At 54.0% G+C, this 12,453-nt stretch overlaps 1 protein-coding gene across 1 annotated transcript in view; it reads left to right on the top strand.

The window, feature by feature from the left end:
* The window catches only part of ARHGEF10 (Rho guanine nucleotide exchange factor 10), a gene marked incomplete at its 5' end in the record, with an annotated part of 88,723 nt that overhangs the window by 49,344 nt on the left and 26,926 nt on the right, over positions 1–12,453 (top strand). Inside the window, 3 exon segments of the mRNA XM_082680255.1 lie at positions 1,567–1,737; positions 3,223–3,368; positions 4,213–4,394. Of these exon segments, the coding sequence (XP_082536381.1) occupies positions 1,567–1,737; positions 3,223–3,368; positions 4,213–4,394 (499 nt within the window).

Below are 12,453 nucleotides of genomic sequence, written 5' to 3'. Positions count from 1 at the left end.
CGGCCTGATGGCGGCACAGCACCCAGACGGCTGGTCCCAGGTTTGTGTGAATGCGGTTCCCGTGGGCAGGTGTTCAGTCCTTCCTGTGGTCTGAGCACAGGCAGTTCTCAGGGGCAGGGGGCTCAGACAGAGCAGGGCCGGTTCCCAGGAGAACGCAGTCGGCGTCAGAGGGGCGGTGTCTGTACTTCTGTATTTCCGTACTTCAGAGATACCTACAGGTCCGTGTGCAGGGACCCTGCTCTGCGGGTAAGATGCTCCTGGGAGTTGGTCCTGGAGAGGAACGGGGTGGGAGATGGGCAGGTGCTTCCCTCCCGCCGAGCTCCGAGCCCTGCTGCGCCTGCGTGCGCCGAGGGGGCGGCGAAGGGGGATGGCGTGGAGGGGCCTGTGCCTCTGACCCCCGGCCGCTCCCCTGCCTCTCCTCGTCTCACCACACCTGACCCTCCTTGGCTCTCGGGGCCTGTTACCTGTAGTTGCGATGACCCTATAGCCGTCCCCCAGAGCTCGGGATCAGGCTGTGGCCGTGGCTTTTCTGGGCTGCCGGTTTCCACCACGTGGTCCCCCAGGAGGCTCTGTCTTTATCCCGACTCCCGTGTTCTCCCCCGTATTGTACCCCAATAAGTAACAGCCTGGCAGCCGCCGCGCACCCCCCGTTCCTCCGCTCAGCTGTCCGTCCACGTGCGGCGCTGGTTCTGCAGATGGTGCTGGGATCCGGGCGGGCGCGACCCAGCTGCGCTGCTGGTACCAGAGCTCCTGCGAAGATGATTCATTCTGCTTGTAGGGTTTGACGTGGCTCACAGGGAAACCATTGCGTGGAGCAGTGTGTGTTGTTCATTCAGACGGGGAACATGCGATCGTTAGGCGAGTTCTTTCCAGACCGAAGAGAACAGGAAGCTTAAAAAGACAGGGCTGCTGAAGCTCCCGGGGGCGGGCGGGCCGGGTGGCCCGGGCAGGGAGGCCTCGGTCTGGCTCGCCCTCCTCTGCGAAGCCGGCAAGGTGACTGCACCCGGTGCGTAGACGTCCCCCTCGAAAGTTGACTCAGAGCCTGGAGTTGGCTCTCACCACGCTCGCGGTGCCGTTGGTGCCTGTGCTGTGCTCCTGCAGGGCCGCCGCGCTCCGCCGGAACCAACGGCTCAGAGCTGGGCGCTCAGGACGCAGACCCACCAGCGGGAAGGGGACTCCGGCCGTCTGTGGGTCCACTGGTCTGGCTCACGCTGAGAACAGCAGCCTGACCGTTACCAGAGAGCAGAGATTTCTGAGGTCCTGGCGAGCTCGCCGCAGGGATGGATCCCTTCCTGGAAAATGGTGTCTTGTTTCCATTCCCATCCCCGTTTAATAAGGCAGTTTTGTTTTTGCAAAAGGAGCTTTGAACGTTCAGCCAGATTGTGACTCACTGAGTTTGTTACCCTTTCCCAGGGCTTACTTTATTCCCCAGAAGCAGCGGATGCCAGGGCCAGCCTCCGGCTGCCAGAGTCGCGGGATGCTGTCGGCGGGGGTGCGCGGTGACCGCCCGCTGCTGCCACCCCCGCATCACACGTCCGCCTCCCCTCTGCCTTGTTCCTCCTCAAGGACATGCTGAAGAACACGCCCCGAGGACACCCCGACCGGCTGCCCCTCCAGATGGCGCTGACGGAGCTCGAGACACTGGCGGAGAAATTAAACGAGAGGAAGAGGGACGCTGATCAACGCTGCGAAATCAAACAGATCGCAAAAGCCATAAATGAGCGGTACCTGAACAAGGTGGGGAGTTTTCCTCTCTGTGCTGAGGCTGCCCTGCTTCGTGCTAACGAGCCTTCGCCCTCTGAGCCACTTATCACTAACCTCCTGGAACCTCTCGGCCAGTCCCTTGGCCCAGAGTTCTTGACTGAGGGTCCGTGGCGAGCCTCGGGGTCACGAACGCTGCACGGTGCGCACAGAGCCTTCGTAGTCTGTGCGTTTTCTCAGGAAAGGGGCTCGCAGATTGACTAGGTCCTCACATGGACCCAGGACCCCAAAAAGGTTAAGAGCCACTCTTTCAGCCGGATTTTACTCTCACGATGCAGCGTTTCATCCCAGTCCTACTTGAAGCACAGACACTCACGTGCACTCTTACTTGTGTCCACGGTGCGTGGACTGGGCTGTATTTATCATGAAGAAGGGACGCAGGACACAGCATGAAAGCCGCTCCGCAGCACAGCTGTACCTCAGCTTCCTGTTTACAAAGCCACCTTCCTGCCACCACAATCCAGTTTCACGTAGGCTTTGCCGTTTTTATCTGAAGCTCTAGTCCACAGGAAGAGGTTAATGGATATGAGCCGTGTTAAATAATTCTGTTTTGTCAGCAGGGGTACTTTCCTACTGGATACTGACATCCAGTGATGTAACTACAAGAACTTTATTGTCATATGTTTTAAGCTTTGGTTTTCCCTGATTCTCCAAAGGATTTGTACAGGAATTTTTACAGGCAGAAAATTCCCTTCGCTGATATTCTCCAGGTGGCCCATGTTGTTTAAAATCCTGCTTCCCATGCTACCCGAATGTCTGGGAACCCCCGACAGTCCGAGGGCCCTCAGAGGTGACGCATTGCTTACCGTTGCGCTGGTGAGGGTGCAGCCTCACCCCCGTGAGGTCGGCCGGCCCGTGTGGACGTCTGGGCCGAGGACTCCGGATTTCCTTCTGGGCTGAACGGCCAAAATGAGTTCTGTATGACCTATGTCACTTCACTAGTAAATATGGAGCCTCTTTCCAGAGAACCAAGAGTCCTCTGTTTGGCCCAGAGAAGTAAAACGTGGCAAACCATGAGCAGTCAGGAGGTTTTCTTCAGTTTGCTGTCCGTGGGAAAAGTAAAATCCCAGACATTCCCGGTTGATACGGCGTCCTGAGTAACAGAAAGGTTGGGGCGACCGTCTGTAAGGATCGGAGCGTGTATTCCGAGGAGTCCCTGAGAGAGAGAGAGCACATCGAGTGACGGGTGAAAACCAGCGGAGCCCCCGTGGCTGCGTGAGCATCTCATAGCCAGAGAAACTGCTCACGTCAGGAAGTTAGATCCCTGCCACTGTGTAGATTCCTTAAAAAAAAAGCCACTTTTTGAACTCTATACTGTACGTGCACGAAGCGTGGTTGGGAATATAAGGATTATCTGTAGAGAAGAAAGAATCTATAAAACCTTGACGTTGTCTGCTCGTGTATTTTGCCAGGCTTCATTCTCATTGTTTTTCTTTTTCTCGGTGGTCTTTGAACGTCCAGCTTCTCAGCAGCGGGAGTCGCTACCTCGTCCGCTCCGACGACGTGGTAGAAACCGTCTACAACGACCGGGGGGAGATCGTGAAAACCAAGGAGCGCCGGCTCTTCATGCTGAATGACGTGCTCATGTGCGCCACGGTCAGCGCCCGGTAGGTCAGCGCCCGGCAGGTCAGCGCCCGGCAGGTCAGCACCCAGTAGGTCAGCGCCCAGTAGGTCAGCGTCCAGTAAGATGCATGGCCCCGCGGGGAGCTCTGTGGTCACAGGCGGTCTGTGTCTCGGTGAGCGGATGCCTTCGCTTCCCCTTCACTCTGGACAGATGTGTATGCAGAGCTCAGCCTCTCATCCTGTGACTTGCATGGGTCCAGGGAGGGTCCCCGACTCACTGCTGGTGGAGCTGAGGGGCGCGTGGGTGGGTTTTCTCTGTAAACATCAGGCAGATGTCAGAGCTGGAAACTGAACCGAACTCCGTTTCTAGCCATCCTGAATCAGCTATGGTTCCTGTCCGTATCATCGTTCAAATCCTTTCTCATTAGTTGCTTTTCTATAAATATGCTTTTGATGGTTTTTCTTATAAAATTTGGGTATATTGGGCTTCCCTGGTGGCGCAGTGGTTGAGAGTCCGCCTGCTGGTGCAGGGGACACGGGTTCATGCCCCGGTCCGGGAAGATCCCACATGCCGCGGAGCGGCTGGGCCCGTGAGCCATGGCCGCTGGGTCTGCGTGTCCGGAGCCTGTGCTCCGCAACGGGAGAGGCCACAACAGTGAGAGACCCGCGTACCACCAAAAAAAAAAAAAAAAAAAAGAAAGAAAAAAAATTGGGTATATTTATACTCTCTGAAAACCCACTGTGGAACCACGTGGTCAGTCCTGGTGGGAACGCCAGAAGCACCCAAGCCCGCAGTTCAGAGGCGTCTCTCTTGAGTCTCCAAGGGATGAGGCGTCCCGTGACTGACTCCTTGGCTGTGCCTGACACGAGGGTTTCTGCCCCTTGCAGCACCTCCCATGACAGCGGTGCCCTGACATCGACCGGCCAGAGGTATTTGTTGAAGTGGAGCGTCCCTCTCGGGCACGTGGAAGTGATAGAATACGGCGGCGGCGAGGGCGCGGGGGAGAATGGCAGGGGTCCCGTGGTGCCCGCGCCCGAGAGCCTGGCAGTGGTGGCCGGCGCCAAGCCAAGTGAGTGATGCGTCTGGGACGCGCTTGCAGGTCTGGGGCCGCCCTGGCTCTGATGTAACCTGCTCGGTCCTCAGCCCCTCACCGTGTCAGGAGACCTGGTTAAGATGGTAAATCTGTCGGGTGACACGGTCCTAGAGCCTGTGCTTATTAACATTGGCTGGCGCACGTGGACACACGTGCCAGCCGGGAGGCTCCTCTCTGAGCCTGTCCCCGTCAGGGTCCGGGGGCGGGGGCCCTGCCCTTGGGATGCATTCCATCTTCCTGGTTCGCGTCCTGTCCTGCGCTTCCCGCCAGCAGCTGCGGCGGGGGCCCTGCTCTCTCCGGAGGGTGCATTGAGTGGATGCAGAGAAGGTCCGAGAGAGCGTGGGCCTGGGTGGTGGTCTCAGCTCTGCCACCCCTTCCCCTTCGGTCTCCACGGAGGTGGTGCCCGCCTGTGCCTTTCACAGAGAATCGGGGGAAGAGGGTCCCGGCGCTTGCCCAACAGTCTTATAATACAGTTATTGTTACTAAACGGTCTGAAGATTCTAGATTTTGAACCTGGTGTCATAATCATTACTTTCTTCTTCTGTTTTCTTTTTGTTTTGCTTTGTTTTTATCCAAGTAAAGCCTGGCTAAATTTACTCACTCACTGGCCTTGGCCCCTGAATTGTGGAGCACTTAGAGTACAGTGAATGGGAACTTTCCATAAATGGTTTTATATATAAAATGAGCCTTTATGTTTAAATTTATAATACTAAAAATAAGTGTGTCAGGGCTTCCCTGGTGGCGCAGTGGTTGGGAGTCCGCCTGCTGATGCAGGGGACGCGGGTTCGTGCCCCGGTCCGGGAAGATCCCACATGCCGTGGAGCGGCTGGGCCCGTGAGCCATGGCCGCTGAGCCTGCGCGTCCGGAGCCTGTGTTCCACGACCTTTTAGACTGTGTTGTTTCTGACACGGTCAGAAGGAGGCTGCTTTTGAAAGATGCAGCTTTTCTGAGCGAACACGCACGTTCATTTGGGTTTACAGGAACAGGTCGCGGTGACTGTTGGGTCCCATCTGATGGGGCGTCTCTTTCATTGTTTGTTCTTCTTCTTTGCCTGATGTTAACAGTCTTGCGGTTTGGTGGTCTGCTTGGGATGCTAGTTCCTTGAGCATGTGCTCCTAAACTCCTGAATTGCTGACGAAAAAATCATGCTCCTGTTTAAATAACATGCATACCGTCTCAACTAACAATCGAAATACCAAACTGTATCACAGACTTTTGTAAGGAGGGACCAGCTGAGGAGTGGTTTTGGGAGGGGGACAGAGTGGGAAAGGGCGGGAGGGAGAAGCGGTCTCCCAGTTGACTTGATTGATTAAAATTTTACTTAGTAAGAGCAACGTGAAGATTTTGTGTGTTAAATGTTCTTAAAAATCCGTTTAAATTACTCGGAAGTATAGCAAATCCTATTTATGTCTTGGTTTTGTGAACAAAAATAATGCCTTTGTGTGTATTACAGTGGAAGCAATCCCAAGGTGGATTTGTGATCAAGATTGCCTCATTGTGTTCAGATCTCCAAGGATGCCTTCGCTCCATGAAGTAGATGCTGTGTTACAGGGAACACTGCGTTCTCACGTTCAACTTCTAATTTATGGTTCGTTCTGAGCCAACTTAGAATAAGATTCAAGTCAGCAGTATCGAAAAGCAGAAAGCAGGATGACTTAATTTGTAAAACATTACACGCGAGGAAGAACCTGGACTGTTTCCTGCTGCATTTGAGCCCTAGACGTTATCTCGAGCTCCTGTCAGCTATGGCCCTAGATGTTATCTCGAGCTCCTGTCAGCTATGGCCCTAGATGTTATCTCGAGCTCCTGTCAGCTGTGGCCTTAGATGTTATCTCGAGCTCCTGTCAGCTATGGCCCTACATCTTATCATCTCGAGCTCCTGTCAGCTATGGCCCTAGATGTTATCTCGAGCTCCTGTCAGTTATGGCCCTAGATGTTATCTCGAGCTCCTGTCAGCTATGGCCCTAGATGTTATCTCGAGCTCCTGTCAGTTATGGCCCTAGATGTTATCTCGAGCTCCTGTCAGCTGTGGCCTTAGATGTTATCTCGAGCTCCTGTCAGCTATGGCCCTACATCTTATCATCTCGAGCTCCTGTCAGCTATGGCCCTAGATGTTATTTCGCGCTCCTGTCAGCTATGGCCCTAGATGTTATCTCGAGCTCCTGCCAGCTATGGCCCTAGATGTTATTTCGCGCTCCTGTCAGCTATGGCCCTAGACGTTATCTCGAGCTCCTGTCAGCTGTGGCAAATGCAGATACGTAATCCTCATTGTCTGTCAAAAGAAAATGTCACTCTGTAGAGTACATCTTTTTCTTCATTCTGAGTTTAAGGAGAACTTTGCTTCCAGGTTATCTAGCTGCTTACTCTGGCTTTACAACTGGTGATACTGCTAAGTCCTTAAAGGCAGGACCGAGACCACTGAGTGGTCCGCAGATAGACCTCAAGACCTGAGAAGTTGCTGTAGAATCGGGGACCCTGGATCCATCTCCATCCAAGGATCCTCTTACTCTTATGGTTTCCATTACATGTGTGGTCGGACGCCAGGAGAACAAAGGCTAAGGTCAGAGAAGGAAAACAAAACAGTTGCTGATAACGCAGTAGAATATCTGTCTCTTGGAATAAAGGAGAGCAGAGTGAAGGGGATTGTTAATGTTTAGGCAATGCTGGCTTCTTGAGGAGAAAGAATTAAGGTGCCCATTCGTCCCTTAACAGGTCTGTGTCATCAGCAGGTTGTGACAGTGGGAGTTTGACTGGCTGGTGTCTTGGTGCAGGTATCCAGGTGGGGAGACTCCCGGGGAGGACATGTTCTCGGTCCACCTGTCCTGGGAAGGGCGCTTTGCAGAGCCGCTGCCCATGCTGGTGTTCACGTTGTCCAAAACTCTTTTAATAGTCTTAGATACATGTTACTTCTTAACTTTTTATTTTATTTTGGAGTATAGTTGATTAACAATCTAATGTTGTGTTAGTTTCAGGTGTACAGCAAAGTGATACAGTTATACATATACATGTATCTATTCTTTTTCAAGTTCTTTTCCCTGTAAGATTTAACCTTATAGGTTATTACAAAATATTGAGTATAGTTCCCTGTGCTACACAGTAGGTTCCTGTTGGTTATCTATTTTAAATATAGCAGTGTGCACATGTCAATCCCAGACTCCCTAACTATCCTTCCCCCCGATTCTTTCCCTCTGGTTGACCTAGAGATTTGTCATACTGAGTGAAGTAAGTCAGAGAAAGACAGATATCATATGATATCACTTATATGCAGAACCCAGAAAAAAATGATACAGGTGAACACAGTTCACCAGTGTTGAGTGCAGGGTGTTACCAGTCGAGGTGCCAAGTGGACAGACAGTGTGGGGGGCGGGCGGGGGACAGGATGCTCTGGGTACCGAGTCTGGAGATCGGGGCGATGCTGGCAGAGACGCAGTCAGCGCCGTGGGCGCAGATGTTTGCCTGGGATCCTGGTTTAGCGCGTGCCTCTGTAGTTTCCTCATCCTTAAAGTGGGTTTAATTTTCAGCTCTGAGCTGTGAAAGGGGAGTGTGGAGTAGATGGTTTTCAAAATGCCTTCTAGATTAAAAAAAAATGGTTTTTAACAAACTAAAGTTTGCTAATTCTGAATGTGCTGGAAGACGGGACTCAAGCCCTGTCAGCTAAGTTAGAAGTCCTGTTCCCCGTTGATATTCATGTGACTGTTCTGCTGTTTGAACGACTCTGTTCTGAAGCTCAGTGCTGCAAGATTGGGTCTGTTACTCAGCGGTGGAGACAGCGTGACCCCTGCTGCGTGCCTTTGCTTTGCACCCTCCGTGTCCTTGAGTTGTGACACGTGATGGCCTTAAACGTTTCCCTCTAGTGCAGGGCCCTGCAAGCTGGGCTCCCTGGGTTGGTTTAAGCTTCCAACCCCCGGAACTGACTTTGCAAAATTCTGTGCTAATAGCGTCTTATTTTCACCCTGCTCCACGCTTTCTCAGGAGGTGGGTTTATGAGAAAATAAATTTCCCTTTTGCTAGAAATAAGGTGACGCTGTAGAGTGTTTTCTTCATTTAGTTCCCACAAGTGGGCCCTAAAGCGCCCCCAGTTTGCAAGGAATTGTACCAGGTGGGCGCCGTGGAGGGTGTGAGGGGCCGTGGCCACAGTGCCGGCTCCGCAGGGGCCTTGGGGGGATGAGCTGCCGGACCCTCAGAGAGTCACGTACACAAGAAGGGAAACCTTCACCACCCAGCAGCAAACGCTTCCCAAGGAGAGGTTCCTGAGGCATTTCAACAGGTGAGAAGCAGCTAGATCTGGTTTAAAGGGAAGCACTTTTTCATGTGCAAATACTGATACATGCCGTCTTGTAAAAATCGCACCCATTGCTCTCCACTTCGTTACTTAATCCTTAAAATGGGCAGCAAAAGCCAGACGCGTAGCTGGGCCTCTTTGTCGCACAGTGAGACACACTGTAGGGGCACAGGACCGGCCTGGGCTCTGGGGCACTGAGCGGCTGGACCAGCGTCCAGCTGTGGAGCTTTCCTGTCGTGGGGCAGGGACGCAGGCCAGGGAGAGCCGTGGTGGACATGGCGCTGACGTGCGTGTCGGCGGTGGTCTGCCCTGTGCCCCCCGCCCCTGCCGGCAGCCTGCGGGGGAACAGATGGCAGTTCCAGGGAGCCAGGCGCCGCCCCTGTTTGGAAATGGGGCCCTTGTTTGCCATCAGGAACTTTGCAGAGAGAATGGAAGGCCAGCCTGACAGTGTCACTTCCCATCCTGAAGCATTTACGGCGTGTCCCCTGTAGGCTGAAATCTAACACAGGTGCCGAGATCCCTGCTATCTGGCTGTGAAGGGGGAAGCCGGGGCAGTGGGTACAGCAGCTCAGGAACGAGGGAGGGGGCTACTGCCATGATTGAAAGTAAGCTGGCTTCCCTGGTGGCGCAGTGGTTGAGTCCACCTGCTGATGCAGGGGACACGGGTTCGTGCCCCGGTCCGGGAGGATCCCACATGCCGCGGAGCGGCTGGGCGCGTGAGCCATGGCCGCTGAGCCTGCGCGTCTGGAGCCTGTGCTCCGCAACGGGAGAGGCCACAACAGTGAGAGGCCCGCGTACCGCAAAAAAAAAAAAAAAAAAAGTAAGCTGGAAGAGGGACTTTCCTGGCGGTCCAGTGGTTGAGACTTCACCTTCCAATGCCAGGGGAGCGGGTTCGATCCCAAGTCCGGGAGCTAAGATCCCACATGCGTCCTCGGCCAAAAAACCAAAACATAAAACAGAAGCAACATTGTAACAAATTCAATAAAGACTTTAAAAGTGGTCCACATCCAAAAAAAAAAAAATCTTAAAAAAAAGAAAAAAAGCCGGAAGAGCCCTGAGCATCCTTACACTCCAGGGAGCAGCATCTGGGCAGGGGGTGCGGGGGACGGAGCCCCTCTGGGGACGCAGGGAGGGTCTCCACAGTCAAGTGCAGAGGCCGGGGTGGGAGAAGGGCAGATAAAACCGAAGACCGGAGAAGTGAGCCCAGCTGAAGACAAAGTGTGAAGAATAAACAAGAAGCAGGTGCTCAGGGGCAGGGAGGAGGTGCTCTTCATGATACAAACAGAAGTGAAACCTGCATGAGGTTGGCTGTAATCTTGCACGTGAGGCCAGCTCTGAGGCAGACGGAGGGGCCCTGGACCCAGGGTCCAGGGCCGGAGCTGATGCTCGCTCTGCAGGGCGTCAAGCTTTCTTTCGGCTGCAGATGCGACTTTGGGTCGACTCCATTCTGGAAGGAAAAGGAGGGAAAGTTCCCTGTTAGACCCGGGCTCCTTTGTAGGCACCAGCCTCGCCATCAGAGGAAGCAGAGAAGTGTGTTCCCCATGCGGAAGCAGCTGCCCGAGAGGGACAGGGTGCTCGGCGGCGGCTGGTCTGCCGGGCAGAGGCCACCGCGCAGTCCAGGCGGGAGGGTGGGAGAGAGGCTCCCACAGAAGTGTGCGTATCCGGTCGCCAGACTGTGCCCCGAAGATGTGTAATTTTTAACAGTCCGTTCTTCCTCGGTAAAAAAAAAAGTCCTTGATTTGTAAGATATCAAACTTTTCTGAATGAAAGGAAAGTTCTGGAAAGGAGAGCTTGTCCCGAGGCCTGCTGACTGCTGGGTGGGGCAGGTCTGCCTCTCTCGTTCAGTGGGGTGTTTACTCAGCCCCCGCCCTGCATCCCTCTCGCCACCCCAGAACCACCCACTGTCTCTGGGTTGGATTCCATCTGCAGTGTCTCCGTACCCCGTTTACTCCTCCTTGCCACGCCTCCTGCCTGGAGACCCCTGGGCCCGGACTCTCCCACCACCTCGGTGGCTGGTGTGACGCAGGGGCCTCGGCCTCAGAGCTGCAGCCGGTCCACACCCGCCGGGGCCTGAGTCCGCACCACGGGGAGTCTCTGGGCAGTGTTGCTGTTTCCTTGGCCACATGGACTCCACTTAGCTTTCAAACCCTGAATTTTCAAGCCAAATTGCAGGGGTTTCCATGGAGACGGGCGCAGTGAGAAGCCGTCTGCTCCCAGAAACCCAGGGTGCTGGGCATTGTGACCAGATGGTAGGAAGTCCACCCAACAAAAATCTTGATTTGCAGATCTGTTGTTTATATGAATGTAGCCAGAAAAAGAGATTCTTTCCTAAACTGAAAGTAACGTTTGGGAAAAGAACGACGGCTCTTTGTTCTGTCTTGTGTGACTTGAGTGGATGCTGTGGTGTTTCGTGCGCGTCCTCTGGGTTCATTAGCGTCTTACTCGCTGTTTGTGTGTTTGTGTCCCTAGCGTGCTCTTCCATAAAGCATCTCTGACGCTCACCACACGTGTGAACTTCGAGATGTTTTCGCGTTGGGTAAAGGCAGAGAAACTCTTTCTGCCCAATAAGGAAGATTCTCTAACCCGCCAGGAAAAGTCCACTTCTCCCTCTGGGGATGGGGTGACTCAGGCAGCGTTGGTTTTATCCTTGATGAGATAGGATGGGGCTGGTGGGGCCTCGTGAACGCAGCTTTAAGGAGGAACCAGGCCCAGTCCTGTGACCTCCCGTTTCCTGTCCTTCCCCGTCTCCAGAGCCTGTCCCTGGCGCCCGCCGACCTCTCTGCTCCAACACGTGACTCTAGACCACCCTGGACGCTGGGCCTCATCCTCCCTGGCTCCCACCCCGCCCTCCCTCTGCTTGGACAGGCTGGGCCTGTCGGGTCCCAGCTGCCGGGTGGTGGACAGCCTCAGTCCAGTGTGTCGGGTTGGCAGGAGGCTCCTGGTGACCCAGGAGTCCGAGTGCGGCTGCCCTGGGGCTGCCCAAGCCCTTCTTGTTTTCACACCGAGGACCATCCGCCCACCTCCAGGGCGTCCCTGTGCGTTCAGAAGGTGCACAGAGGAATCTGCCCTTTCTTTCCTTCCTTCCTTTTCTTTCTTGTTCTGCCGTCTCTGTCTGAACCTTGCACTTTACCTACTCTCTGATAAAGAATAAAGAGGCTTTACAGGTACCTATTCATTTATGATCGTCTTGGTTACAGACACAGAAGGCAGAGTTCTAAATCAGCTCCAAAGCTCTGCACTGTCCCCCCTGGGATGGCTGCTCACACAGGGCTTCCAGATGATTCCACCGGTCAGGCAAGAGTTACACTGAGGTGCGTAGAAAGTCACCATCCTCACCATCCACCCACTTCGCTCCCGAAACCCTCCAGTAGCTTCAGAACTCTTTGTGTGCTAACCGTTTGCTTAATGTGTTCCCAGACTTAGATCGTTTGGCTAAGCGATCAGCCCAAGTCAGCGGTGGGTGCTGTTCTCGCGGGCGCTGGGAGCCTGTGCACCCACCCAGCTCGTTGCAGGCCTCCTCTCCATCCTTTTAGAAAAGCATTTAGAGAAGGCTCACTGGGGCGCTCAGGTTGGCGTTGGGAAGAGCGCGGTTGTTGAAACTTTGATTGCGATTAAAGGTCATTTCTAGAGACCAGGGATCTTTTACTAATAGTGATTACATCAACGGTGCTTTAAAAATACAAATTGTGATACATCCGATGGACTAATTCACCAGCGTCCTTCAAAAATGTCAAGGTCGTGAGAGAGAGATGG

Source organism: Grampus griseus (assembly GCF_964374135.1).
Source record: "Grampus griseus genome assembly, chromosome: 21".
Taxonomy (NCBI): domain Eukaryota; kingdom Metazoa; phylum Chordata; class Mammalia; order Artiodactyla; family Delphinidae; genus Grampus; species Grampus griseus.
The sequence above is the reverse complement of the archived record's forward strand: the minus strand, read 5'-3'. Positions and strand labels throughout refer to the sequence as shown.